This window comes from Hippichthys cyanospilos, chromosome 1 (genome assembly GCF_059441005.1).
Source record: "Hippichthys cyanospilos isolate Australia breed blue-spotted pipefish chromosome 1, RoL_Hcya_1.0, whole genome shotgun sequence".
Lineage (NCBI taxonomy): Eukaryota > Metazoa > Chordata > Actinopteri > Syngnathiformes > Syngnathidae > Hippichthys > Hippichthys cyanospilos.
Genome location: NC_142369.1, coordinates 27,526,623 through 27,554,116, shown reverse-complemented (window position 1 = coordinate 27,554,116; position 27,494 = coordinate 27,526,623). Strand labels below are relative to the sequence as shown.

Below are 27,494 nucleotides of genomic sequence, written 5' to 3'. Positions count from 1 at the left end.
TGCAAGTCACCCAGCAGCTTTATTTTTAGTGCAGATCTCACAGTAGCTGAGATAAGAGATGTGCTTTGCAACAGGTTTTCTAGTCTGAGGATGACCACTGAACTACACCAGTAATTATTGTGTCAAGTGTGACATCTTCAAAGGAGTATTAGAGCCACAATAAAAAAAAAAATTGCATCTAAATATTCAAGTACAAGAGCCCAGATTCAAACCAATCAACCTCAGAACTGTGACACGGCTGGGTTAACTACTTTCACACCGCGCAGCCCTGTCATATATTCATTGGATGATATTATTCAACTTGTTAAAAACACTTTTGGTTTATAAGCCTAGAAATTGGGCGATTTCAGTTGCCGTCCTTTTGATCTTTTGACAGATTGATTATGTGGTTGTGTGACAGGTTTATGCTTATATTTCTTTTACTGTAGGGTCACAATATTCTTGATCATAATCACGAAAATGTACACCTATTTTCAACGTGGCCTCAATACTCATTTGTAGACATCCATTTGATTTCTAGATGCGTGCGGCCATTTTACTGAACGCTGGCTTGACCTAAGACTAACGTTCTTACTGTATAATACAGTACATTCAATTGCGTTTGTTTTAGAATCTACAGAGAAAAAGAACATCTCTTCATATATTGATATAGACCAGGATTGCTTGTATACAGTGCCACAGAGTTACAGTATATGTGATAGACCATACAGTACTTTACAGTGCAGACTTATAGTTCAGAAACAATGACAGACAAATACAAAATACTCTACTGCATGTGGTACTGGTCTTTCAAGTTTCAAAGAACAGGCTTATTGCGGTTTATTGTCACGTTTCAATTCTTTCAGTTCAAAAACCGAGACAAGATGGCACCATGCAGCATTAAGGCTGAGCTTTACTACGAAAGGAAGCTTATACAGAGCGCGAACCGCTGATCTACGAGGGCTCATTTTCAACCTCCTCTTCTCAAAAGCAATGCTTTTTTTTTTAAATCATCTAGTGAACGCCAGTGGATAGTTACTGCTTTGTTGATTAATATTGTGCGTCTGGTTTTTAAGACTATATCTTAAGCAAAGCTACAGAGTTCACATTTTGCGCGTCGTACCATACGCCCTTGATACGAGATAGTACTCATGCGTCTCGGTTAAATATGTAAACCATAAAATTCATGGGAAGGAAATACATCCATATACATTGTACAATAAGGGAAGTAAGATATTGCTTTTGTCTAAAGCTCTTATTATGAACATTAACACGAATGACATAATTCGAAACAGCTTTATTGTGCTGAATCTCAACTGCCAGCACAGGGAGCAGTGGGACTACTTGCCATCCCCAAAACCATCACGCTCATCACACACAGGTTGACTCCTGTTCTAAGTTGCATTGCACTACAGAAGATTTTAAGACTACAGACTCAAATGTTCAAATAAACATTTAAATAAAAGCCTAATTTTCATAGTACACACCTGATATCGCCTAAAATATGATCATAGGATTGTTCTCTAGGTGAAGCATTAGTATTGATGTTTTTTGGGACATTTGCAGCCAATATTATGTTCTTTTAAGACATTCCGTGAGTCCAAAGATGTCCACACGAACACAGGTACACGGCCAAGGTGCGTGGTGCTAGTTTATCCAATCAGCAGTGGTCCAGTCAGGAACCACATTTATGCACACGTCGTGTGTGGATGTGCACATTCTTGATACTGGAGTAAAGGGTATAAACGTCTTTAAAAATACCTGTGTACATGCGGACTTGCTGTATCGCTTCTTACAGGCAAGCGCTTCATACTCATTTTGGCTGCTCTTTGAGTTGGTGTTCTCTGAGTGCACCGGTAAAAGTAGCCGTCCACACGTGCAGGGCTGTTCCAGCGGAGAGGGTAAGGAAGAAGAGGAAGGCCACTTGGAAACCAAACCAGTCCACTACGCCCCCAGCCAAAGCACTGAACATCAGCTTGCCCAACACCTCCAAAGTCGCCAGGAAACTGTAGTGAGTCGCCTAAAATAGGGAGTGGATTGGGTAAAGGTGAGAGCAAAAATGATAAAGAAGTTGTATAGTACTTCACAAGTGAGCAAATCTCTTTGAATCTTTATCACCACGGACCAGTCAACGCTTGAGATTTTTATTGTGGATGGGGCGGGGGTCCAAAATGAAAAAAAGTTACATTGGTTAAAAAAATCATAAAACTGAATTAAAAATGCCAATAATTTCAATACAAAACGTTAATTAGACGCAAATGAGTACTTAATGCAAACGAAAATGCTAACGAGCTAAACACATTTAAGGCAGCACTATAGTATAACACGCTGAAGATAAGAACTAACATATGCTAGCACCCACAGTTGCAAGTTATTGGATCAACAAACAAACCAATCTGGAGTAACAGACATAGCGACCTCCGGAGGAGTGCCAGCCCCAATGTAATATAAATTGATCGTAACTAGACCAACGATTATATTTAAAACATAATGTTAATAGACATTTATTTGCAAGGATTTTTTTTAAATGTATAATATAATATAATTTAATTCATTCATTTTTAATGAAAAAAAATGGTATAAATCTTACACAATGTCACTTCAAATGTGACATAAGAATATACTGTATGTAACTAGCATTTACTATAACGATGGTAATAATGTAGGTAATAAGATTATGGGTTGATAAATCACAACCTTATTAAAAAGTACAATCAAATGGTAAATGTATGTTTTTTGAGGCTATGCTTGACAGTTTTTCATTTTCCTTTACTATTTATTCTCATGCCAGCTCAGGACCCTTTTAAACGATGCAGAAGACCTATTTTTGTGCCCTTCAATTACAAAAATGTTCTGTCAGGTACTTTATGCATTTGGATGTTTTTTCTTTGTTGATTCTCAGCTTCTTTTTTTTTTTTTAATTGATGGGGATTCATTACTGAGCTCCTATACAACAACTGGTTTGCTCACTTTTATGCACTTCCGGGTCAAAATAATGTCCTTTATTTGAATAAACATATGCAAATTATATTTTTTATTCCACTGGTTGAATAAAACAATCCACAGATAAATCAATAGAAAATTCTTTAGATTTAGCACTAATGTACACACATACAGTTGATTGAATAAAACAATCCACAGATAAATCAATAGAAAATTCTTTAGATTTAGCACTAACGTACACACATACAACACACAAACATGGCATTTCAAGTTATTAATATGATTATGACTAAACATACTACAAAGGGCACAACAATGGATGAAAAAGCACCTAGGAAGGAGGGTGAGATCATGGCCTGCGATGATGGATGGAAGCCAACTAAGAAGAGGATCTGATCTCTGCCTTGAGGCTTTCAGGATGGAGTGTGAGTGAAACATATTACCTAATCTCTCCCACTTTCTTCCCCAAGAGTGCTGCATTTAGCAGGTAACTACAGCGTTAGCCTTATAATGGCAGAAGGCCAATAAATTCGGAGCGGTCTATTCAATACGTTTCATTGGAAAAGACACTGAAATTTTCTGCCACATTAGCCTCCTGTAAATATGGATATTTTTCGCTTGTCATTTTAAAGCACCTCAGCCAAAGTAGAGCAGTCGCATCTGTCACCACTTTATCAGTCCAAAGGACATCGCTCATTGAACAGATGTGAATGAAATGACTTGATGAGTGACGGTGGTGAGTTTAGCACAACGAAGAGCCCGTGTGACCACATCTAAGTGGCGTTTCTTTATTCCGAGCAACTTGTTTCACAGATTTGGTTTCTTTCTCCTGGGGATCGTTAACAGGCACTCACACTATCAGCTTTCTGTCACTGGATAGCTCTATGTACCTTCAATACCACTCACATACTTCCGCGTGCATGGACGGCTAACACTTTCTATCTATTGCGTGTATGTACACATAAATGGCAGAAAAGCGGGAAAAAAACAGTATGTGTGTCATGAGAACCTTTGAACTGTCAAGCAGAACTTTTGGTCAATTCTCTACGGCTATTTTGCCGGAGAAGCAAAACAATGCTGATGTCAGAAGAAGAGCCTGTGATTTTATTCTCCCCTTTTGATTTTGCCTTTATTCTGCACTCACGCCGGCAATTAACGTGATAATTTGTCACCTTGAGATTGACTGAGTGAATAGCTGCGCTATGACAACGATCACCTCCAGGCAATGATGGCCCAGTTACGACAGAGGACAAAAGGAGTTATGTCAAAGAGAAGAAAACGAAAGAGAGGAGGAAAAAGTCAGAATGGGAAAGAGAGCACTTTAATGACAAAGAAATGGAGTGAGGTGCTTTGGAGGGGACTCTTCTCGTGAGGAGGGGGACAAAACAAAATGGGCGGTGAGGGTCAAAGAGGGAGGAAGTACTGAATAGAAAGTGGGTCTGCTACGGCTTTGAAATTTTCCAGGTGGAAACAGCTGATGAGAAGTGACAGGCAAAGTGGGTGACGAAGGCTAGACGGCGTTAGGCGCGCCGCTGTCAGGCGGCGATTGCCAGGAAGTCGCCTAGCCTTCCCCAAACAGCGCAATTAACTGCCATAGAAGGATGAGCAAAGCGCAAAAAAAATCATTTTAAATTGCGATGACCACCTTCGAAGAAAAAAAAAGTTGCATAACAGCAATTTGGGCTTCCACAATAACGTGACTCTTACCTGAATGCTCTCCTCGGCCCTCTGAGTGCAATGCATCATGGTCGTGAAAGTGAGTGTGGTGATCAGACCGCCCAGGAAGTGTTGAACACTCATACTCAAGACAGCCATGCCTGAGGGAGACAACATTTAACGGGGTTGCAAAGCGTCGACTACAACCTCATCTTTAGCTCGCTTGCACGTGCTTCACCTCTTTTCGAAACTCAAAGCGCGCGGCAGAAAAGTAGCGTTTCACTACCGATCCCCCCCGCCCCCACCCTGTCCCAAAAACACATGTAGTGTATCCTCTGAGGGAAAGCGCAGAGAGGTGTCGGTGAGAAACACAGAGGAACCACAGAGCTGATCTGTCACCGCTCCTGCGAACACTGAATTATTCACTCAAGCTGCCAGAGTTTGTGCACAGTAAGACTCTTCAATCACACAAGACACACACACACACACAGAACGAACAGAGTGGAGCCGTGGAAGTAGAAGGTTATCATGTAATATTGAAAATTCCAAAAATGAATGTATTTCCCTTTTCTTTTATTTCTGCTTCCATTTTCCCTGATATGTTTTGTTTTGGCTTTAAAGAAAGGGGGGGGGGGGGGCCTTCACTTTAGTCTGAGAGGCTGAAATGGGGAACAGATAACTGGCGGAGATGAATGGCGCTTATCTGATTCCCAAAAGCTTCGAGACGGGCTGTGCAATTCAATCACGTGTCATTCAGGCAATAACAACTGAATGGCTCTCTGGAGAAAGAACATCAACCTCTTTTGAATAATTTATACCACTTTTATTTTGCTCTACACTTGCAATCATTTGACTTTGGTGTGTTTATCCTATAGGAATATGATTCCCAACATATTGTCCCCTTCAATTCAATTCGTATAAAAGTCATATGAAGCAAAGTATTTTCGATTAAGTGCTGACATAAACTTGAATTAATTTATTTTCAGTGTTTCCTCTACATTCATGTAGGAGCGGCATCTTGCTGCTCCTCTATCCTAGCTAGGGCTGAACTATGTATCCATTTCAAGACCAAATTTGTGCCCTCGGGGTGCAGTTTCAGGATAGTCAAAGCTGCGTTCATTTTAAAAGGTCTCAAGGTTCAAGATCACCAACCAGAGGCCTGCTAGGGCTCACACGAACCATCTCCGAACTTTAAAAAAAAAAAAAAAAAAAAAACTACCCTACTAACAAGTAACACTTTTTACCATAGGCAAACGAGGGGTCGTGAAGCATGCTAATCTCTAATTTGAAATGCAGAGTCGGGAAAATAAACAAACAAGTTATTTGGTGTTCAGTAGGCTTTGCCACATCGGACTATGAGATGCAGGTTGCAACATCAGATATTTACACAGAAAGATGGTATATGTAAGTGTTTCTGTTTTTTTAATTGCCTGCTAATGGCAATATCCGATATTCAAAAGACTGAACATGCCTGCATGTTTAGCACCTACATATTTATAAAAAATATATTGATGGATGGATATTTTCAACATAACATCGACAGAATACTGCATAGTAAAATAGCAGTTCAAACTCAAAATCAATACTTTCATAGTGTCTTCTTATGTCTCCCTTTGTTCATCTGATTATTTTAGTAAACGTATAAACACATTACACATAATTCATACATACGATCATACACATATACCAAAACTTTTATACAAGATGTTATTAAATTTATACATCATTTTTATATTTTTATAATATATTTGGAAAACTCTTTTTGAGCACAGAATTTGATTCACATCTTTTCAGTTCTATTTCATAGTTGCCATTGAACAGATAAACACATTTGCTACACAGCGGGATTGTCTCCTGGTCGCTTGAAAAAAAAAAAAAAACAAAAAAAAAAAACAACAAAAAAACAGTATGCCCCAAGGGCTCAAATCTGGGGAAAAAACGTTTCAGTTTATAGTCTGAAAAATAGGGTAAAGTGAAAATGAGAAATATTATTCGTACTTTTTGCATCACAAAATTTTGAGATTTACACAATTAGTCTGAAAACACTGATTATTTTCCTTTTACATTGCGTTAGCATTGCTTAGGGAATTTTTAATAGATTTCATGAGAAAAACCAGTCTTGTTTGCATAAGAATGCAAAATTTGAATTAAAAAAAAATGAGAGAAGAAGGCAAATGGTACTGACACTTTTTAAAATATTTAGCTTTTTACATTTCAATAAAGCAGTCATAAATTTAAACCATCATAAAAATCAACCATGCTTCCCCAGCCTAGAATGACAGAAACTGCTGCAGAAAAATGTTCTTGAGGAAACACTAGTTATCATGGGTTATTTTTCATTGAGTGTAAAAAGAAAGAAAGAAAGTCATAACGTCACCGTGATCCTCATTTTGCAACTTTTTTTTTGAAAGGGACGATGTTGCGCGGTTACAAGAACAGGGAAAGGAGCTGAACATTCCGACTGTATTTCGATAATTGTCTGACCTTTCATGAGTGGCGATGGCTCCAGCACAGTGAGTAAGGAGCTCTGGAAGACCATACTGATGGTCCGCAAGACGAAAACACGCCGCATCATCACGCCGATGCTGTGATAATACAAGAAATGATAGAGATTAGAAAAAACTTTGCATTCTCTTGACAGACAGTGAAGAGACACTCTCAGTTCCTCATCACGTCTCATATACACACAGGCTTGTATGTGCACACGCATACACAAACACACAGACGAATACACACGGGCGCTTAAGTAAACAAGTCCCCAGACACTAATTGATTCGCTGTTAGAGCAAGAAAATCGTCCTCCTGTGGTTTTGGTTCATGACGTAATCAATAAGCTAACGAGAACCCCAGCATGGGGAAGATAATTAATCATTGTTAATATACACACAAACACCAACGCACGTGAACCCACACTGCTTTTTGACATCAAGGATTAACACTGCCAATCACTCAGGGGATACCTGCCACTCAAAGAGGCTGTGTATGTGTTTGTGTGTCTGTAGGTGTGTGTGCATGCGATTGCATGTAAAAAACAATAAGTCAGAGGAGAAAAGATTGAGATATTGTGTATCTGTATTTGGTACATGCAGCATCCAAGGGGGCTGCTCCCACCTGTGGTCCCTTCTGAAGGTTTCTGATTTTCCCCAAATTGGGGTTTTTGAGTTTTTCCTTCCCCTTCTGGGAGCTTTGACAGGGGATGCTGTTGTGTCTCGACATGACCTCCTTTCATCCGTGAAGCTCTTTGAGACTTCGATGAGTCAGGGCTATCCGAACAAAATTTGACCGATTGATTGATTCAAGGCAGCAACGAAACATTAAAGCATGGCTGGACACACGCACTATGGTGCTTTTAAAAACTTCTTGGGACGCCCGAGTGGATATACAGTATTGTACATCTCAGTTTGAAGGTAAAGAGAGCTCCTCAATGCACTACGGTGCTTTTAAAAAACTTTTTGGGGACACTCGAGTGGATACACTGCACTGTTCATCTCAGTGCCAAGAGAAAGAGAGCATTAAGGGGTCAAGAAAAATCGGGAGATTGAAAAGACTGCTTGTGATTGTCGTTTGTTTTGGTGCGTGCAAGCCTTTTCTTTATTTATTGTTTCATTTTTAATGTTTGTGTTATTTTATTTCGTTCATATTCAATTAACAGTAAGGAAATAAAATGATGTTCTTATATTAAACTGCGATTTGTGATTTGGACTTCATAAAATTTCATGGACAGCATCACGTATAATGACAATTTTTAATGGCTGATGCGGGTTCATTGACGTTTAAAAGCTACGGAAAATAGCCCGTATATATATATATATATATATATATATATATATATATATATATATATATATATATATATATATATATATATATATATATATATTAGTTTTTTTCTATCAACAGCAATTTGACTGCCATATATATATATATATATATATATATATATATATATATATATATATATATATATATATATATATCATCACTTGGGTGGGCGCTAGAACTCTGAGAGCATCTTAATTTTGTTGCAGGATATTAGCCGGGATGGCTGTGGGGCTCCAGGGAACCTCTGTCAGATCCATTATCCACAAATACAGAAAACTGGAAACAGTGGCAAACCCTCCCAGAAGTGGCCCACCAATGAAGATTATTTCCAAGAGTGTGACAATGACTCATCTGAGAGGTCACAATAGAATCTGGAAAAACATGCAAATAACTTCAGGGGCTCACGAGCCTCAGGAAATGTCACGAGTTCACAACGACATTATAGAAAAACACTGGCCAAAAATGGCATCCATGGGAGGGTTCCCAGGTGAAAACCACTGCTGTCACAAAGCAATATAAGGATCTTGATGATCCTCAAGACTTTTGGAGGTCTCAGCATTGGATCTCTGCTATTTGTGGATGATGTGTGGCGCTGTAGGCTTCTTCAAGCCCTGATCTACAACTCTCATTGGAGTGGTTTGCAGCCAAATGTGAAGCGGCTGAGATGAAGATCAGCACCTCCAAATCTGAGACCATGGTCCTCACTCAGGGTAGGGGACGAGATCCTGCCCCAAGTGGCTGGGTTCAAAGATCTTGTTCATGAGTGAGAGCAATACGGAGCGGGGCATTGACAGGCGGATCAATGCAGCGTCTGCTGTGATGTGGATTCTGGACCCGTATGTCATGGTAAAGAAGGAGCTGAGCCCAAAGGTGATCGATCGATCAATAGATCTATGGATGGATGGATGGATGGATGGATGGATGGATGGATGGATGGAACATGAAGCCAACAGTAAAGCATGGTGGTGGCAGTCAAATTGCTGTTGATAGAAAAATGAATTCTGCTGTCGGCCAGATGATCATGAGGGTGAATATCCGGCCATTGGTTTGTACCGTCTTTCTTACTCAAGCGCTCTGCATCATATAACAGGACAAAATTCAAAACAAAACCAGCAAGAGCACCACAGAATGACTCAAAAATATCAAATTTAAGGCTTTCGAGTTGCCAAGTCAAAGGCCAGATTAAATTCAAATGAGAAACTGTAGTGTGACCTTAAAAGTCCAGTTCAGGCTCGAAAACTCTCCAATATGGTAGTGTTTTAATTCTGCAAAGAAGCGTTTTGCAAAGACGTTCACCAGACCATTGGAAATGTCTGACAATTTCTTATTCTTATATCTCTAGATTTCTTTTACAATAAAATGGTATTTCAAGTGTAAGTTCTTCATTGTAATCATGTTTGATAATGTACAAATTAGACTTCAATTCAGCGTACAGGCTAATATGACCGCACCTGCGCAAGACTTCAAAGAAAAGGGGTAACTGCTCACTTACAATACAGTGTATAAGGTTTAATCATTTGAGATTTCAGTAAATATGTGTACTGAAGTAATATTTGTCTTAAATAATATGTATACCAAGTAGATTTTTTACGTTTAAAAAAAATAATAAATAAAAATGAGGGTTTTTTTTTTTTATGTGAAAAGTGGGTGCGCTACTTTGCGGGTTTTACTTATGGCGCAGGGATTCCAAAATGTGAAAAACGAGGGATCTCGCTACTTGAAAAGGTGAAAAATTTACCCCAAAAGAACCCCACAGAAGCTTTGGCTAAATATTTTGTAGACTGAATAAACCAACACATAACGTCATGTGTGAAGAACAAATGCAACAGCTCACCAACATCAACACTTGATTCCCACCATGAAGCATGGTAGGGGGCAGTGGTATCATTGTCAAAAATATAAAAACCTATAAATACCTGTGTTTTTAGTTTAATAGTGATTTTATCCAGAAATGTGAGAAATCCCAAAAGGTGCAGATATTTTTTCTTGCTACTGCAAACGCTCAATGCAACAATAACGCCCCTTCATTTGTGTCCAGGTTCAGCACCAACTTCAAATTGCTTCCTAATTGGCTATCATGCCATTTCATGGCACAGTCAAGGAGTCACTCAGTGTTGACCACATATAAGGCTTTCAATCATGAATATTAAACAGGTTTAAGATTTGCACCTTTCTGTGACATCCTTTTCCTCAACAAATCTTGGATCAAACACACTCTACGCCATAGTATAATCACTCAGAAGACTTCATCAGGGATAGCCGAGAATGTCAACTTTGCTAAATTTGACCACAAGGAGGAACGTAATTTTCAAAGTCGGCCTCAAAGTTGTCAAATTAAAAATGACTAACTGCAGCAATTGACTGAATAAAATATCTGTCACCACAGAAGTCGCACTGAAAGTTAAAAACAGTGTGGTCTAATTTGCGCAGCTCCTGTGATAGACTAATCAAAAAGTCTAACATATTTTAATTCTGTAAATTCAACAGTTGCGTGCGTGCACCCTGAAGAGACTGTGCGTACTTGCACATGTACGCATATGTTTGTGTGCGTAATTGATTTGCTGCTCATGCCGTTCTTACAGCACACAACAGACACAGGGGGGTTCCCTAAGTTCTCCAACAAGGCTATGTTTACTTAAATTACTCAACATACTGAGCCAGTATGAATGCATACATACACACAGAGGAGAGCGTAATAGAAAATAAGGACCAACAGGCAGCATGCATCAGGCTGAGTTGTATACACACATACACACGAGCGCGCACACACAAACACACCCAAAATAAAAGGAAGAAAAAAGTAAGAGTGGAATGGAACACAAGATGATTTTGGCAGGCACAGCAAGACCATGGACAATGCTAATCAGAAGCAACATCTCTCTCCTATCAGCATCACTTCATTATTGGACATTTTCCTCTTTGTCTTGTTGGATTACGATTGCCATTGTAGACATGTTTTTCCATTTGGTGCAAAGCATCATGCAATCAAAGATGCAGGAAAAAGTGATCGTATGACACTGGATTATTCCTTTACAACCAATCTCTGGTGAATAATTTTCTATTGTTAGAATAAGTATGTTTGAGGTAAAAGGCAGTCTGTGGTCTTTTTCTCCAGGCAAAAGACTGATAATGATAATAAGAAATGGCACATTTGTTGACGAAGACTACCTGAACTGAGCAAGCAGCAAGCCTCCCAGCGAGGACCCACAGATGGAGAAGCCCATGGCGATGACGCCGTTCCAGAAGCCCAGCTCCCTCGCAGTCATGTGGTGATCCAACAGAAACAGGGGAAACATGGTGACGGCGCCCTGCTCGCCTGGACACAAGGTCACATAGCTTTCTGACAATACAGAAATGGGAAGGAACATCCATGTCTTTTTGACAAAATAATTAGTGCCGTCAAGAGATTTTAAAATTGAAAAATTATTTTGACAAAATCATTAGTTAAATGATCTAATAAATGACTTTGGAATGTCTGAGAAAACCCATCAGCAAGTTTTTATGTATTTATTTTTTTTAATTGAGATAGATTGGATGACTGTGTAAGATGGAAATACTGATTTACAACCACAAATACCTGACTTCAGCATTTTTTTTAACAAACGGAGTAGTAAGCATTTACCTTCTGCTGAATCTGAGACTACTGTAGTCCCAAGTGTTGGCTACAAACATTAGTTTTGTCAAAAAGTTAGAATATACCATTAATGTAAAACACTGTCCAATAGGTTTAGGTTTAGTGTTCCTGTTCCTGGCTTTAGTTTGGTAAAAACCTTTGCAAATTTTGTGGCTGCAAGCACAAGTGGGTGCTTTGCATTTATGATAAATATATAAACCAGAACTGCTCTTGTGGTAAGCAAACACTTTATGAAGAATGCATATCTCTCTACAATTATCAAAGGTACCGCCGGGGCATTTTTTTTTTTTAGTTAAATTCATCATTCATCAGACCGACTACTCCCACACTCTCTTCCATTTTCACGTCTTATGTCCTTAAACCTGGGGCACCCAGCCACAACAGAAGCCTATCAGGTCAAGTCAAAGACAATGGTAGGCATTTATTGTCCACTCTAGGGTGTGATTGGCCTTTGCAACACACAGCAACTCAAGCACAAGAAGCCCGATACATCAAAATTGATCTAATAAGCATACTGGAAAGATAAATTCAGAGATTTAAACTCAACAAGAGTTTCAAATATTACGCTTCAACTATGACAGTTGATCACAATTAATTTGCTAGTCTGACACCCCTAAAAATAATTTCAGATTTTCTAACAAGTATACATTTACCATGTCAATGTTACAAGTACAGTAAACATATAAAACACCATCTCAGAGAACAGACAGTTGCCATGAGAATGTTATTCCAGGTTGTTAAACCTGAAAGACAGAGCAAAAAAAGAGATGATGACTACAGAATCTCATGCGGTGCACCTCGGCCTATTCCTGGAAAGTGTCAATAATAGATGCCTGACAAGAAAAAGAATACCCTCAGTCACTATCAAACAGAGGCCTAGCACTTTTCCTAATGCACAAAAAGGAAAACAACAAAAACACCAGAACTTCCAAGATGAAGCAAACATCACACAGACCTTTCAGTCAAAACCGAAAGTTTCTGTCAGGCACTCACACTCCTGTGCGGTGTTGAATGTGGGGGTAATGTTCTGCTGAACATTACAGTAAAATATTCAGTGGTGCCGACTACACGCCATTATTATATTAATGGAGACTGACTTCAGAAAGACAATGGGACCAAGGAGCTGCATGAGTGACAGCTTGGCTCCCAGGTTGCTGTCAAAGACACACAACACAACCAATGATTCGCTCATTCAGTCAGCCAGGAGACAAACAAAAATAGAGAAAGAGAGAGAGAGACAGATGAAACAGAGTGCACGGGGAAAAAAAAAATCGGAGATGCTCCCAATGATTGGGAGTACAGGAACAGAGTGAGCGTGTCACTGCTTTAAAAGTGGCGTGACAAACCAACAAAAAGAAACGTGGGATAAGAAATGTGGATTTGTTGTGCCGCTAACATGTGTCTTTCTTACACTTCTGTCACTCATGTGTCTCCCTGCTGGCAGTTTACACAGCTATCATAGTTAGTAATCACGATATCCAAAATAAAATAAAATAAAATAAAATAAAAAAGCAGTGAAGACATCATGAATACTGCGGAGTGACTATTTTACTGGGAATGGTCTGGCTGCTATTAAAAGTCAATCTGAGAACAATACTGTTTGTTATCCTAACAATAAGATGTAGTTGATTCAAAAATACAGTATGCAATAATAATAAAAGAGAAAGAAAATGCCCCAATCATAATCGGTTGTTGTACAACCTCTTTGCAAGGAGTTCAGTCAAGTGCAAAGAAAACAAAATAAAATGGTGCTGTAGTGTGTCGTTTTGGACACTGGGGGGCACCTACATAATAATATACATGACAGAAGACATTGGAAACTCGCAAAGAAGTCATGGTGCCATGTCGAATTCCTGCGCTAACTGCTGAGCTGTAAATAAAGTACATCTTAAAAGAAATATAAGACTGATACGTGTCTGATAGTGGCCCAGATGGAGACCCCCCACCCATTGTGAACCTCTTAGAGGTGATTGAAGGATTTTACCTGCGCTCTGTAGAAGCATGACGTAGCTAGAAGCTAATGCTAACGTGAATGCTAGTGAAGGGCTCTACATTCTGTCATCAAAGCGATCATCAGGCTATTTTGCTCAAGCGTAGCAACTGGTCACTTCCGCTTGTAAATTACAGTGGTCATCTGGGCATTGCATGCAAAAGTAAGGATTTTTGTGTACTGCAATGTTCGTTGTTGTAAGGTCACAGGCAAGACTTGCAGAGGAGGACTGAGAAAGTTGTTATCAAGAGCATAGCGGCTAACTGCAGCTCAGTTAACAGTTCTATTTCTTTTCTTTCATAAAGAACCACGACTGTGTGAATCCTTTAGCACATGCAAGGGCGCAGCAGTACTACAGACAGCGTGACTAATGGGTTCAGTCTTACTCATTTTTGGAATGCTTCACAAAATAACCTTGCAGGCCAGATTAAACCTCCTTAAGGGCCAGATCCGGCCCGCAGGCGGCAGGTTTGACATCTCTGATTTAGACAATATGTGAACATGGACAATATATATATATATATATATTTTAATATATAAAATTCAGGTAATGGGACAACGTTTCATTCCGACGCCAACAATAAGTAGAAATGTTCCACTTTCACTTTAAAATGTGTCTGTTAAAGCACAGGGTTCATCTAAGTGAATAGTGCATTATTAGTACAGTAGACTTGTGATCAGACCAAGTAAACAAACTGTACATATGATCCTTAATGTGCTTGTTTTCTGTGCTATGGTACAACTTTTGTATACATTTTAGAGAAATGCATGTATATGTTTATTATTATTTTACCAGTCATTGGTGTAGCAAACTGAGTGTGTGATGCAAATATGCTAAAAATAATTAAATATTCCAATACAGAAACTAGGCAGTTGTTTTTTTCTTTTTCAAATGGCCATTCAATTCCCAACATTGATGATTCTAAGTGGCAACAAGCAGTAGGAGCCATGATGCCAGTGTGCCAGTGTTTTATACATGCTCCTCAGCATCTTTGCCTGTTTTTGAGCTCAGTGCTCGGCGCTTCAATAGCCTCACATTCAACTAATTATTTCTTTAAAAGATGGGGGTTGGGGCAGTGGGGGGGGGGGGGGGGGGGGGTGCAAACAAACAACCATGCTGATTATTCCATTCTATTAATATTCTTAAAGCAACAATTGTCCATTTCAGCAGGGATTTCATTAGATGTTCAAAGATTAAAGAACCGAAGCAGAGGCGAACAAAAGGGGGAAAGGACAGACTCATTGAGGAGGAAAAGAAAAAAGATGGGGACCAAAAAAATAAAATCAAGATATAAACCAAGAGAAAGTCATCGACAATGAGTGAAATGAAAGAATCATGAACAAAAGGTGTGAGCTAAATATGATGAGAGAACCAAGAGCAGTCAGAGATGGAGACAGAGACAGGGGTAGCGGTGGGCCACAACAACACGGGCATTGTTACAAGGTTAGTGAAGAGGAAATAGAGGAGGATGTCAGGCTCAAAGAAACTGTACTTTTTGTGTTTACATTAGAGACGGATGCCACATAAAATACACTAAGACCAACAGGGAGTATTTATTATTAAGAGAGGAAGTGACACACAGAATAAGGCGGGTTCTTCATTTCAGTTTATTGACACGCTTTATCCATGTGACATTTATCTCGAGAGTGACATCGCTTTTTGTGTCTGCTTATTGGAGCTCAATGCTTTTGACACCATTGGTCACAATGTATGTATAACTGCACTCAATCATAATCACCGAGAGGCCTTTCAATCCAGATATGTAACCAATGAGCGGCCAGTCATCATAAGCAAGCGTTAACACACTATATAGAAACTAACAATAATGGTTTTCTCAACTCTATCATTGTAAATGTATTACCTACACCTTGCATTTTGGCCTTATGTAGCCTACAAATTTCAATGAAGCTGGGACAATGTGGAATTTAATTAAAAACAGAACACAATTATTTTAAAATTATTTTCAATCTATATTTGTCATATGTATTTGTTTACCAGTATTACATCACATTTCCTTTACAAAAAAAAAAACAAAACAAAAAAAAACAAGCGTTTAGACATTGAGGAGATAAAACTGTTGTACATTTGTAGGTACAATTATTTCCCATTCTTGCTTAATGTCTGTATAGAGAAATGTAACAAGCAGGTATTTTATTTTGAAGTGTGGACTCATCAGGCCATAGTTCACATTGCGTCCATTTATCTTAGATGAGCTCAGAGAAGTCGGCTAGCTGGGATTTGTTTTATGCGGATATGCGGCTTTGCTTTGCATGGTAGAGTTACTGTAGAACTTGCACTTGTGTATGCAGCGACAAAAACTGTGTGAACTGACCATGGTCTTCTGAAGTGATCCTGAGCTCAGGTAGCAATATTCTCTACACAGTGATGCAAGGATTTCTCCCAATTTTTGGTAGAAAAGTGTTATTCTTGAAACAGTTGGACGATTTGCTCATTCAATCGCTCACAGGGAGCTGAAGCTTTCCACATCCTTTGCTTGAGAATGACTGAGAAATTCAGTAAAGCTCCTTTATACCCAACGTCACCCACCAGTTCCCAAATAGTGTTCATGTTCTGAATATTTTTTTTCAGCATTTTTGTGCAACTTTTCCAGTCCTATATTAAGTTTGAACATTAAATATATTGTCTTTGTAGCGTTCTACTTTGAATATACGTAGGTTGAAAATGATTTGTAAGGCATTATATTTCATTTTCTTTACATTTTACGTAGCATATCAACTTCATCTGAATTGGGATTCGAGAGATAAGATGCCTCCCAACATGTAAAATAGCAATTTGGTGTCCTAATATACAGTAGTATTAATGAACTAAATAAAATTACAGTACTTAAATGGCAATAGCATAGTTGGAAAAGAATTGGAATAAAGACTTGATGTAATACTTCAAAACTGTGGCTGTCGATAGAAACATCTGTGGCTATTGTACCTGCTCACCTTATAGAAAAATATTTAGAGCATACTGCATATTATCGAGCCCCTGTTTGCTCCCTGCAGTTTATTTTGAGAGCACCAAGTCAATGCTCATTCATCACTCAGCAAACCAGAAAAAGAACAGTTTTGTAACACATAAACGGTGCATACAGGAGGTGGTGTGCTTCCTGTGATTAGTTCGATTGGTGTTCATAACAGATATTATTATCTGAGAACATGTGTTCCTCCAAGAAGACCACATAACTCTGGCAATATTACACAAACACTGTCAAAGGAAACCCTGCTTGTTCAGACAGATGCACCGTGTAGAAAGACAACCATCATATTTGTGGGATAACAATATCTTTCTATATGTCGTGTTTTTTCTCAAAAGAGACTTCCTCTGTGGCATTTGCATGCTGTCGCTGTGCTTACTTACATTTTCTCCCTTCTACTCCCTGGTTTCAAAAACGTGCATAGATTAAGCAAAGTCTCCAAACTGTCCGCAGGTGTGAATGTGAATGGTTGTCTATATGTGCCTTGCAATTGACTGCCACCAGGGTGTGTGTTCCCCATTATTATGTGTTCGATTATTATTGTTATTATAAAGTATCGCCATTATGACATGTACGATAATAAAGCTTCATATTGCATGCAAGGGTAGTTACTGTACCTAATATACATAGATATTCTATTTTATTATCTCCATCTGTAATAGCATCATAGATCTTATAATGATCAATGCTTCTTACAGTATTCGGCAGAGCTTCTTCAACTTTTTACAATGAGCACTATCTGAAAAATTGTGCAAAGATTGAGCGCAAAACTTTTTTTTACTCCCACTTGTCCCAATTTTGGGGGGCGGGGCAAAACCGAGGATGAGCTGATGCAACCAAGGAACAGCATGAGTCTTCCTTTCCCGGTATATAAGAGCCATCGTTTTATTTCTGTCAATTTGGTGCAATTGCCACTTCCTGGTTGATAATAACTTGGCCCATTTCGAATACTAAAACATGCAGTTAGCTATGAAGCATTTCCACCATTGAGGACCCAGCGCCAATGTCGATAGGGTCTAATATTAACAATGGTCCTCGAAGCTCAGTTACATATTTTATAAACACAGAAAATGTGATTAAACTCAACACGCTCTTATTTTTTTTAAATACTGTATATGTTTTAATATTTTGGTTATCTGTTGAACTTACTGGGAAGAATTCTTAAGATCACCAGTGGTCTACAACAACATGATTAGGCGCTGTTTTCAAAGGGGTGTATTCGAGCTGGTCAGTGTTTTAGTGATTCAGCCATATCCTAAGCAAAATCTCAGAATTCTAATAATCAGCACATAAATAAAAACAAGTGTCATGTGTTATTTCATAGGCCTAATAAAATCTTATATTTTGTTTTTGTCTTTGAATAACAATTGCATGATAGCTGTATTTTTAGGGGAAAAAAAAGTAATTGTTCCTGTTCATACCTAATTTGTACACTATGCTGTCAAAAAAAAACAACACAAAAGATTACACCAAACCTTGATTCCAGTTGTTGTGACATGAGATGATATGCGCACATGTGGTTGCACAATATAATGTATATGTGTCATGCACGGGGCTTGGGTGGTAGTCCAGAGAGGGATAAGGGCAGGATCAGGGTGAGATGAGGGTGAGAGGTCGATGGGGACAGTGAAGCCAAATCCTAAAGTCCATGTTGTAGCTTAAACAAGCGACTTGGCAACGCTACAGAGATCACTGAAGACATTCAGTCAGCACTGGGATAGCTTTATAGCAAATCGCATGCTAGTAACACAGGAATTTAACTTTCGAAGTAACTTGCAATTGTGCCTAGTTATTATAACTAAGTAACTCGCAATTGTGCTGGGTTATCAGTGATGACAGCGCTAAGTGCTTGTATGGTGTGGGAGGAAAGACTCTTGCCAGGGGCCCACAAATGTGTCAATCTGCCCCAAAAATCTGGGAAACGGAGAAAGGGAAGAGTTCAATGCTATGGGTGCTATCGTAATGGCCATATAAGCTGATGCAGTGCAGTACTTAAAAAAAGGGTTTTTAAGTGGTTTTGTGCAGGAACAGGGGTGACTTATTTCACAATAATTGAAGCGACTTCTCTTTTACCTTACTAATTATGACGCAAGCAAGAGGCATGCCGATAGTCCTTGACTTGGTGGGAGAAGATGCGGATTTGTACATTTATCAAGTCCATTTTTAAGGCGCTGCAAGCAGGCTAGGCAACTGCAGTGTGCAGCTCTCATTGTGTATCTTATATGAGTCCTTCTCTGCTGCAGCACCCAATCACATTGTCCATTTCCTGCTGTGTGGACTTTAGTATCACTATAATTTGCGGGTAACATGGCTAACATCTTATGCTACTTTTACAAAGCGTTTCATGTGTCGCTCGAGTTAGGACGCGAGCAGTCTATCGTGATGGAGTGTGGTCAAAAAGGAGAACCAATCGACCCCCCCCCCAAACGTCAAAACAAAGTCACCTGTCTGAGGTTTTTGGCTTTCAAAAACAAGCAGGCAACATTGCGAGTAAGCTACAAACGCGCCAGTGGGAGAAAGCAAGAGAGAGAGAAAGAGAGAGAGCCTGTTTGTGTGAGCGTGTGTGAGTGCGTGTGGGGGAAATATACTCTCATCAACATGAAATGACAGAATCCACATTGTACTATTAATTAATACACATAGTAGTTTAACGATTGATTTGAGACAAACTACCATTGCTTGTTGTGTTCACCCAGAACGAGCCAACCAGAGTGCGTCACATCGACTTTGGCGGGAGGAGGTGGGCTTATATCATTAAAGTACAAAAACTAACAAGGTAGTTCTGTCAAATGATATGATACAGCAATAATAATAATATTAAAAGTAATGCCCATACACTGTTTCCAAAGAAGTCTACATTTTCCCGCCCAAGTTGACGCACTCTCGTTTGCTCGTTCAAGGTGAACACAACTAGCAATCTCATTGGATATCAATCTCTCAATTAATGTGCATTTACAAGCTCCAATTGGCTATTTTGTGGCTCAGACGTAACGTGTGAGCAGAGCTGAGCGCACGCAGAGGACATCTCGAGCGAGCGAGAGCTCGATGTTGAGCGAATGCGATGTTGAGGGAGGAGTATCGCAAGCGAGAGCGAGATGTAGAGCGAGAGAGGGCTATCACGAGCGAACAAAAAGGAATTTTGAACAAGGAACTTTTTTTCAATATTTTTTTTCTGCGCTCAAAATCTGTTTTCGCTCGCTCAGTTTTATTTTCTAGGCTCATTTTTTGTTGCACGCGTTCGCAATTGTGGCACAAATATAACGCCATAGAAGATCACAGATAAATGTAGAGAGAATTTAGAGACTACCTTCAACCCAGATGAAATGTGTTTGTATGTTCCAAACGTGAAAATGTATGAATTGTTACCAATGCTATGGAATATCGAATTGATAATGATTAGTTGACACGGTAGAACTGATTTAACATATTAAAAAAAAATAAAACAATATTAGTCATTACTGGATCTTAACAGAAACTGGTATAATGATAGTAATGTATACCTATTGATCCAAACTCAAAATGCAGATACAACAACTGGTATATTTTCCACTTGTTGTACACCTCAGTATTTTACACATATAGTTTGCTTTGCCTTTATCCCTTTGGATTACATCCCATCACTGCCTATGTAACAACCTCTACCAAAATTGAATATCTAATCTATGTTGAATAAATATCTAACTAACTGATGTTTTCAAACTAAAGGTTAAGTATATATGTATGTAAACTGGCAAGTAACAATACCAAGTATCGATGGTTGTACATATTAAAAATGAAAAGAATAGAAAGTTGTCATTAATTTCTCTACATTTTAAGGAGAATGCTCTATTAAAAATATACATCTTTCTATAAGATTGTTTGTTTTTTGGGGGGGCTGTGTATCAAAAGTTTTAGTGGTAAAGGTATTGTTATTGGTGATTACTTAAGACTTAAGTCCTCGTATTGGTATCTGGATTAAAACAATAATGTGACAATAAATCTAAATGTATAAAACATATATAAAAAATATAAATAATAATAATTTGAACATTTCTACTTCATGTCAATAAACGTCCAGTTTAACGCAGTTTTTAAAAGTCAATTGCAGAGAAAAAAAACAGGTATAAATGCAGGCGGGTCCGTATTTTGGGGGGCCAAGACAATTAATAAGCACCACTCAAGCATTAATTGAACCGTACATTACATGTGTGTGACTGAGCTAAACCAATTTATATTCTATACCATATGGTCAATGAAATAAGGCTGACGTGCATGAAAGACAGTATGTTTTTACATTGGCAAATGTGTTTATTTCTCGATGCTCGTGTTGTTCTGTCCCTCTCAGGGCACCATGTGGTGCTTGTTCATTAATTCATCTCTTCCATCAGTCTCCCATCCCTGCAAGTTCTTTTCCCCTCTGGAAAAAATCCTCCTGTCACCATAAGTTCCTCTCCTCCCCCACAACCATCCCCTACTAATGCATGTCTGTGGAAACAGTCCAGTGTGGACAGTAATACAGATTTAATGCCAGTGCTGGCAAGATTGCTCTCTTCATTCCAACCACAAATTTAACTTGGGGGAAAAAAGCACTTTGTTCAACGCTTGTTCATATTGGGTCAAGCCCACCCAGGCAAAGTGTGGGCAAGAGCTGGTGTACACACTGGACAGGTGGCCATTCTATGTCAGAAGACGTCAACAACCCAGCAGTCATTTTCACTATTATGGACAATTTTGACTTTTCAATTAAGCCAACATACATGTTTTGTGGAAGTAGGAGGAAGGAAGCTCGGGAAATAAAACTACTAGAACTCCTTCAGTTCTACATTTACAAACTGCGAGATGCATGATCCACTTTTCGATTGATGAGAAATGCATTAGAATGACCAGATGAAAATCTGAAAAAATATGAGTCTTCATATCAATCACATGACTGAAATTGAAGCGCCTGCCGAGATGATCCCAAATGGTTTTGGAACTTTTGGTTTTTTTTTTCAATATTGCCTGGTTTTGTTAGACTCCCGGGAGAAAACACAGAAAACATTTACTTACAATTTTACAAACAAAACATTTCCATGTAGCCCCTTCAATGTCCATAATCATATCGTATGCACTGCAGTAATTATATTTTTATATATATATATATATATATATATATATTTTTTTTTTAACAATTTAGCTTTAGACAGGAAAAGCATTTGCTGCTATTTGGAGTTGAATTAAATAAAAACGGTTGAATATACAACCAAACAAACCCATTTTTAATAGTGTCATATTTTTATTGTTTAATAAAACCTTTGCTTTAGGTCAGTGGTCCCCAACCTTTTGATCAACGCGGCCCGGTCAACGCCTTAGATTTAGACTGCAGAGCTGGGGGGCTGCTTTAAAAAGCACATCACAAACGTATGGACGGGGCTTTCTGTCGCTGTTGTACTTTTTGTCCACTTTTTTTTAATTGCGCGAGGAGAGGGGAGGGGAGTACGGCGAGCTTGCTGTGCACTTAACGGTAAATCCGGAAAGTAAAGCAATGCTGAGAACTTTCACTTTTCTGGGATGTGACGAGAGCCAATATTTTCACCGACATCACCTTTATTCTTTGCGGCAATACTCGCCTGCCAAAAAATAAAAGTTTCAATGTCGCGATCAAGTGGCCGAGACCGTGCTAAATATTGTGCTGACAACACTGTGCTAGCTTAGCACAGTAACTACGGTTCAACAGCTGTTAAGTGAAGAAAACGCTGCACATACCAGTTGTCCCAAGTTCTCGCTTCCGCCTTTCGACAAGCCAGGTGAGGGCTCTTGCTTGGCTCTGTTTCGTATTGAAAGCTCAGCTGGCTGTGTTGGATCGCTCCTGGTGACCGCAAAGCGGCCGCCATGATTCATTCCTGCCCCCTGCGTGAGCCGTTGAATGTTCCCGAAGTTGATGGGCTCTGGCGACTCGAAACGCGGAAAAAGTACATAAAAAATAACTTTGCGCAAAAGGCGAAATTTCGCTTCTTGTGACCGCGTGCGGCCATTTGCGGTGCTCCATTCGCGTCCATCTCATCGCCCGACGTGCATTCGCGCCCAGTCACGCGAACTCCATTGACTACAATACAAAACGCTCCGCTTGTTCGCCTCGTTCGCGTCCGGTGCACGCGTACCATTAAACTAAATCATCTCCAAAACATTATTTCGGGTGCAGCCCACGCGGCCCGGTACCAGTCGATCCACGGACCGGTACCGGTCCGCAGACCGGGGGTTGGGGACCACTGCCTTAGCAAAGATGTCCAGATTCCATCACGTGATCGGAAATTGGGCCCGATTGATCAGCTGATCAGAATCAGTGGGAAAAGCTTGGGGTTCGGCAACATATAAGCCACATAAGCCAGTGGGGAAAAGTTTAAATGTTTAGGCCACTTGGTTAAAACTGCTGCTTCACCAGCCATGTAAGGTGTTGTTGTTTTTTTGTTTTGTTTTTTCATATGTAAAAAAAAAACAACAACAAAAAAAGCAATGTAAAAATCATTTAAAAGAAGTATCCGGATATTTTTTTCTGTCTTCAGTGCGTTGCCAAGGTGTCAAGTCAAGACTCGGTATCGGCAGATCATCAAAATCAGGTGACTCAGACTCAAGTCAAAAAAAATTGTGTTTGGGACATCCCCAAAGCTTATATTTAGGTTTTGTGTGCATCTGTGTAAGACCACTAATGACAAAATGCACACAACATGGCTGTTCTCACTGGTGACCAAGAGGCTAGGCCTCAAAGCGGACCTGCATGCAATACAATCAAACTCAAGGGTTCATTAAGCAGAAATGAGGAAAAAGGGGTATCGGCACGAAGCAGAAATGAGGAAAAAGGGGTATCGGCACGTATTGGTGCCTTAACAAAGATGGCTGGGAGTATGAGGGGGTGGGTCCAGACTGGGAGATCATCAGTCTCACACAAACAAACGCCCACACCGCTTCAGCAAAAACAAAACAGTCTTCAACTGAAAATCACGTCGGAAGACAGAGGCCTAAATCATTACAAAGTGTTGTTTGTACATGCAAAGGTGAGAAAAATTTAGGGCTGATTTGGAGAAAATGCAAACAAGTGACATGTGTGTTAATAAATCAGCAATGCAAAGTAGCAATGATGAAAACATCTAAATTAGAAGCGGCTGATTGCACCCATGGGCTCGTGAGACAGCGAGAGTGCTTCGGGGTGGGGGTTTGCTCCCTAGACAGATTAGGGGCTCCCGCCAGCCTTCGTATTCTGTCTAGTAGTGTCGTCTGTTGGGGCTCATCCGATTATGAAACGCTCTCTCAAAAACACACATACGACTTCAAAACAAAAGGCCTCTGCATTCTCAGATATGTATAAGCGAATGCTATGCAAATGGGCACAGACAATTACATTTCCACCACCCACATTCAAAACACGCAGCGGAATGAAGCGCTCTTTCCTCTCACTTTACGAACGCCATAAAACAAAGACACTAATCCTTCCATAATCCCCTTTTGGTTGCAAACTCACACTCTTTCACCCACCCGCACACTCCCTGAAATGATCAGAAACTACTTTTTATTTGAGTTGCCCCAAGAGCTATGTTGTTGGCAAGACCCGACAAGTCCTTAAACATACTCAATGTAGGATTGTTTAAACTTGAAAATATATTTCTTTGGTTTAAACCTGTATAGCACAACGCAAACTCTTGGCAGGTGTGGCGGGTTGTTTTCAACAATAAACGTCTACTTTTCTTTACCGTGATTTAAGGGAACTCACGTTTCATAGCCACGCCAGCAGAGACATCTAGCGGTGAGTTTGAATCCTGCATGCCAAAAGAATCCACATTAAAAAAGTACTACTGTACAGTGTAAATAGAATTGCGGAGACCGCTGTACGTACTTGTTCGGTCTATATGTTTCAGTAAAGAAATTGTATTTATATCACTACACATACTTTTTGATGAATAAAAAATATATATTGCATTTGCAAATCTTGGTGCATATCACAATTTATTATTAATTTAATATATAATATACAGATTGCCTTGATGCCTGTGAAACCTTAGAAATATAAAATCACCCCATGATTCTGTTATACCGACCAACATTTATTTGTTGTACAAGTGTCAAAATTATGTCAATGGCTTCTGGGTCATTTTAGTCCTACATGGCATCCATTCATTTAATTTAGCTTTTGTTTTTGAATTTTTGATAGTTTGACAATGAACTGATTTATTTATAATAAATGTTCTTCGACAGTTTACAATATGTACATTGATAATTATTGTTGGTGGTGGTTGTGGTTTGACATCACCTGTATTGGTGTATCAAAAATCAGTGGTTTAATGCTAATGATGCTAAATAATAAATGGACTTTTAAAAGATTTGATTTTAAAATAGGGCTGGGCGATATTGCCCAAATATAAAATTGGGATTTTTTTTTCAGACATTGTGGATGATTACAATTAAAATGAAGTACTATATCCACCCAAAGTTAAAATGTAGTGAAAAAGTAGGTATTCATAGCTTTTGTCTAAATGCCACAATTAAAGTAGTTAGTAACTAATGCAAACGTCTAAACCAATCATCCAGCTTTCTGCTACAAGCACAAAACAATTTAGGAAATTTTAAAATACAAAGATTTGACAACGACAAATTAATCAAATTAATTAAATTGATTGCCCAAACCAAACATGATTTACAAATAATGTAGAAGTGTTCGATTCCAATTCAGCAACATCCATTTTCTGTAGCCGCTTATCCTCATTAGGGTCGCAGGCCTGCTGGTGCCTAACCCAGCCGACTACGGGCAGTAGGTGGGGACACCATTAACTCGTTGCCAGCCAACTGCAGGGCAAATCAAGACAAACAACCATCCACGCACCCAATCACACCTATAGACAATTTAGAGTGTCCAATTCACCTGCTATGCATGTTTTTGAAATGTGGGAGGAAGACTGAGTGCCTGGAGAGAACCCACATCCCAGCACCCTAAAGTGTTTCATTTCAACAAAACATGTTTGATCAAGTGTTCTGAAACTCGACAGACATACAGAACATGATTTGCTTTAGATTGCCACGTATGGACCCTGATTGCACAAATGAGTTTTATGGACCTTGTGTACTTGTTTGTGCATCATACTCACCCAATTTGTATGTGAGCACATAGAGGACAGTCCAAGCGGTGCCCGGGACAGCCAGCAGCCTCCTCCACACCTTCCATGGCATCAAAGTCTCAACTCCCTGTCCTCCTTTCCTGCTGCCATCTGCCTGTTGGCCCTTTGCAGGCTCTTCATCCAAAACAGGAGCCCCCCACACAAACAGGGCCACGCCTGCATACACGAACGTCAGCAGCATGAACATCCAGCTCCACCCGGCCACGTCAATCACAGCCAGCAACCCGCCTCCAGCGAACACCGATCCGGCTTTATAGCCCACAACCTGGGCTGTGTTACCCAGCCCAAGCTCTCCACGACCTTTCAACAGCCCCACTGCCGCTCCATCCACTGCAATATCTTGAACAGAGGCCAAGGTATTCAAGGCGAGCAGAGTTCCTGCTACTCCCCAGATGTGCATCTCCGGAGCCAGGGCAGAACTGGTGAGACATGTCAGTGCCAGTCCAGAGACTGTTGCCACCAGCCAACGCCGCTTGGTGCCGATCCTGTCCACCAAAGGGGCCCAAAGTACCTTCAGTACCCATGGGAAATAGAGAATCTTGGTAAAGCCAATGCGTGTGAGGGAATGGCCAGCTCCACGCAGGTAGACAGGAAGCAGGGAAGACTGGAGCCCGTAAGGGATGCCCTGGACAAAGTACAGCAGGCCCAAGAAGACTAGTTTGTCATTCATCATCTTGCGCCAAACGTGTAGCGTTCCATTGGTCAGGCTGGTACCACCGTTTGGGCTACGGAGGAGAAGATGGCAGGGCCGACTCGTGTGACCTGAAATAGTAGTGTGGCATTGATGGTTAAAGACACGAACATTTTTATTAAGACGCCCTGCAGTTTTGAAGACAGTCGGACTCTCAAACCAAGCTATAAGATGACCAGCCCTGGTCATCAAGAATATCGGAAACGTTAGCAACGCAAAACAGGCGTGCATAGCAGCGCGTGCAGTATTGGTGTCATGTTGTTTTATTCAAATCAATTTGAGACCTTGTTAGCGATTTTTGTTCGCTTTGATCGTGTATACTAACTTGATGAAACCTCCTGTGTTATGTTCTTAGCTACACAGCTAGCATTCTGTCATGATACGTCAGCCAAGCAAATTCATTTAAAACACACAGATCACCTTCGTAAATTCTTCTGGGCGTTTATTTTATTTGTTTTTTTTTAGCTGGTTAGTTCGTTTGTCTGAAAGTCGTTCAATTTCAATTAATACCGATAAAAGTTGGACGGATTAGCGCAAGCTCACCGTTGCCCCTGTTTTTTCCTTGAAGTGTTTACGTTGGCAGCAGGCAAGGTTGCCAGTTACTAAAGTTATAGTCCCTCTTTTGCAGGTATAAAACGATGGGGGGAGTTATTATAATCTGGCAACCCCACAC

The 27,494-nt window shown here is 39.7% G+C and overlaps 1 protein-coding gene across 2 annotated transcripts; it reads right to left on the bottom strand.

Moving 5' to 3' along the window:
• slc33a2 (solute carrier family 33 member 2) lies at positions 1-27,484 on the bottom strand. 2 transcript variants are annotated; one of them, XM_088428559.1, is made up of 6 exons: positions 27,365-27,484; positions 26,101-26,892; positions 11,569-11,716; positions 7,063-7,163; positions 4,630-4,739; positions 1-1,999 (listed from the first exon to the last, which is right to left on the bottom strand). In XM_088428559.1, the coding sequence occupies exons 2-6, from the start codon at positions 26,801-26,803 to the stop codon at positions 1,793-1,795; spliced, it is 1,269 nt and encodes a 422-aa protein (XP_088284685.1). In that variant the 5' UTR covers positions 26,804-26,892; positions 27,365-27,484; the 3' UTR covers positions 1-1,792. The 2 variants fall into 2 exon arrangements, with proteins under 2 accessions (XP_088284685.1, XP_088284687.1); XM_088428561.1 differs by lacking the exon at positions 27,365-27,484 and adding an exon at positions 27,242-27,353.
• Positions 27,485-27,494: the final 10 nt, after the last annotated feature.

Coding starts and splice junctions, on each gene's coding strand:
- slc33a2 (XM_088428559.1), bottom strand. CDS start 26,803: ATGATGAATGACAAACTAGTCTTCTTGGGCCTGCTGTACTTTGTCCAG. Junction 11,717..26,100: donor TGTGCTCACATACAAATTGG/GTGAGTATGATG, acceptor CCTTGTGTCCAG/GCGAGCAGGGCGCCGTCACC. Junction 4,740..7,062: donor GCCATCGCCACTCATGAAAG/GTCAGACAATTA, acceptor TGTCTCCCTCAG/GCATGGCTGTCTTGAGTATG.